The sequence below is a fragment of the Nicotiana tabacum genome, chromosome 14 (genome assembly GCF_000715075.1).
Source record: "Nicotiana tabacum cultivar K326 chromosome 14, ASM71507v2, whole genome shotgun sequence".
Lineage (NCBI taxonomy): Eukaryota > Viridiplantae > Streptophyta > Magnoliopsida > Solanales > Solanaceae > Nicotiana > Nicotiana tabacum.
Window position 1 is genome coordinate 17,215,349 of NC_134093.1, and position 3,015 is coordinate 17,218,363.

The window sequence follows — 3,015 nt, forward strand, 5'->3', positions numbered from 1 at the left end:
AGTGGGGTACATTTAGTCTCACTGACACAATATGTTTAAAAACTAACGGTGTTACCCAACTCTGATTCATGAAGCAAATCTTCTACTCTGAAGCAAAATGCTTTCTCTCCTTTTATTGTATAATTTAAATTATCACTTTAATTCCCATTATGTGCCAGCAATGAGAAAATAACACTGTATAGCCGTTGTATATATATACATTTAAAAATATTTGTTAATTTACCCAAAAAGAAAAGTTAAAAATTGAAAAACAAATAGAGCTTCCAGGATCACTTCTAGGCATATTATTGAAGTAAACGAATAACCAGGTTGTATTGTCACTTTTAGCCCGTGCCAGAAACTATTTATATCTGGTAGCGGAAACAGTATATACAATTTGTATAATTTTTGTATATTAGCATACATAATGTGTGTGTGTATATATATATATATATATATATATATATATATATATATATTCTTTTTACAGCAGCTATACAGTGTCATTTTCTCATTGAAATCTAGCACAGAAGGGGATATTTTCAAGGTTAAAATTTTATAAGACATTATCTAAAAATGAGGAATTAAAGTGATAATTTGCGTTATCCAAAAAAGGAGAGGAAACATTTTGCTTCAGAGCAGAAGATTTGCTTCATGAATCAAAGTTGGGTAACACCGTTAGTTTTTGAACACATTGTGTCAGTGAGATTAAAGGTGCTCCACTTTAGCATACTTAAGGGACTAAATATACTCAAAACTATATTTGAGGGACCAAAATAGACCTACCCTGACAATATTGGCCAAAACCTCTACCAATAATATGGCTGAATAAGAAGCGTGCATTCATGGAATCAGAATGGCAGTCGACATGAACATCAAAGAACTTTTGGTCATAGGAGATTCAAATTTGTTGATACACCAAGTCCAAGGAGAATGGTCCACCAAGAATATCAAGATATTGCCTTACCTGCACTGTGTGAGGGAGCTGTGCAAGAAGCTCACAAAGATTGAGTTCAATCATGTCCCTAGAATTCAGAACGAGTTTGCCAACGCCTTTACAACCATATCATCTATGATTCAGCATCCAGATAAGAATTTTATCGACCCTATCAAGGTAGAAATCAAGGATCAACACACCTATTGCTTTCATGTGAATAAAGAACCAGATGGTAAACCATGGTATCACGACATCAAGAAATTCCTTACGACCCAAGAGTACCCAGAGAATGCTACTAATGGTCAACAGCGAGCCCTCAGGAGGTTAGCAAACCACTTTTTCCTCTACGGGGAAGTCTTGTACAGGAGGACCCAGACTTAGGTTGCTGAGATATGTAGACGCTGCTGAAGCGACCAGACTATTGAAAGAAATACATGCGGGGACGTGTAGACCCCACATGAACAGGTTCACATTAGCCAAGAAAATTTTGAGAGCTGGATACTTTTGGATTAATATGGAAAGAGATAGTATCCACTGCGTGCAGAAGTGTCACTAGTGCCAGATTCATGGAGAATTCATCTGAGTTCCACCAAATGAGTTAAATGTAATTGGTTTACCCTGGTCGTTAGCGACCTGGGGCTTGTACGTGATTGGGCCCAGAGAGCCTGCAGCATCAAACGGGCATTGTTTCATCTTGGTATCTATCAACTATTTCACCAAATGGGTCGAGGCATCTACTTACAAGGCCGTCACAAAAAAAAGGTAGTGTCAGATTTTGTCCGAATTAACATCGTCTGCATATTTGGGATATCATCACTCATAATGTCGCTAACCTCAATAGCGACCTCATGAGACAAATCTGCGAGAAGTTCAAAATCGTCCATTGTAATTTCACAGTCTACAGACCGCGAATGAATGGGGCAGTCGAGGCAGCTAACAATAATATCAAGAGGATTCTACGAAAGAGAGTGGACAATCACAAATAATGGCACGAGAAGCTACCTTTCACTTTACTGGGTTATCAAACTACCATGAAAACATCCATTGGGGAAATGCCATACATGTTGGTATACGGAACTGAAATGGTGATACCCGCATAGGTCGACATACCATCCTAAAGAGTCATTCAAGAGGCAAAATTGGACGACGCATAGAGGATACAAGTCAGGCAGGAACAACTCATGCTCATTGAAGAGAAAAGAATGAATGAACTGTGTCATGGACATCTGTATCAGAACAGGATGGCCAGTGACTTTAACAAAAGAGTGAAGCCTCGCCAATTCACACCGGGGCAGTTGGTTCTTAAGAAAATCTTTCCCAATCAAGAAGAAGCCAAAGGAAAGTTTGCACCAAATTGGCAATGTCTTTACATGGTTCACCGAGCACTGTCTGGTGGAGCTCTAATACTAGAATAAATGGATGGAAGAGTCAGCACGAAACCTATCAACTCAGATGCAATCAAGAGATATTATGCCTGAAGACAAATAGAGTTAGGGTTCTTGATGTAATAGAACTACGTTCAACCTGACTTCCCACGGAGGGATACGTAGGCAACACACGTAGGGTTCGGTTTCTCTCCCCCTTTCTCTTGTAATAGAAAAACCTAATATCACTTTTGTATGTGGCTCAGGAACTACGCCGACTTGATTTCCTTAGAAAGGAATATGTAGGCAATCCTCAACAGGGAATAAGAAAGTGCTAGGACCACACTGGGGAAAATGACGGATCTTTCACTTTCCTAAGATTATCTCTCCTCCTTTTTACTTAATCGTTTCTAGTACAGCTAAAGTTAACTCTTTAATCCTCTGCATGTGCCTCAGAATCAGACAACTGACACAAAATTTGTTCATAGCAAACCGCCTGCTCAACCAATCGGAGCACCCTATACAAATCGCACGTCGGCTTCACCAATCGAATTCCTATATATAGCAAACCGTCAGCTAAATCAATCGGAGCACCTTGTACAAATCTAACGTTGGCTTCACCAATCAAAGTCCTGTATAGAGCAAATCGTCCGCTCAATCAAATTGGGGCATCTTGTAAAAATCGAACGACGGCTTCACCAACTGGAGCCTTGTATATAGAAAAACTGCAATCTT

General features: G+C 39.3%; 1 protein-coding gene across 1 annotated transcript; it reads left to right on the forward strand.

Moving 5' to 3' along the window:
• The first annotated feature begins 835 nt into the window (after window positions 1-835).
• On the forward strand, window positions 836-2,331 carry LOC107813105 (uncharacterized). The gene is made up of 2 exons (XM_016638319.1): window positions 836-1,239; window positions 2,157-2,331. The coding sequence occupies exons 1-2, from the start codon at window positions 836-838 to the stop codon at window positions 2,329-2,331; spliced, it is 579 nt and encodes a 192-aa protein (XP_016493805.1).
• The last annotated feature ends 684 nt before the right edge of the window (window positions 2,332-3,015 follow it).

What these genes read in the sequence shown, in the direction of transcription:
- LOC107813105 (XM_016638319.1), top strand. Translation starts at nt 836, where the DNA reads ATGGCAGTCGACATGAACATCAAAGAACTTTTGGTCATAGGAGATTCA. An exon ending in CAACAGCGAGCCCTCAGGAG is followed by an intron (nt 1,240 to 2,156) that starts GTTAGCAAACCA and finishes GTATCAGAACAG; the next exon opens with GATGGCCAGTGACTTTAACA.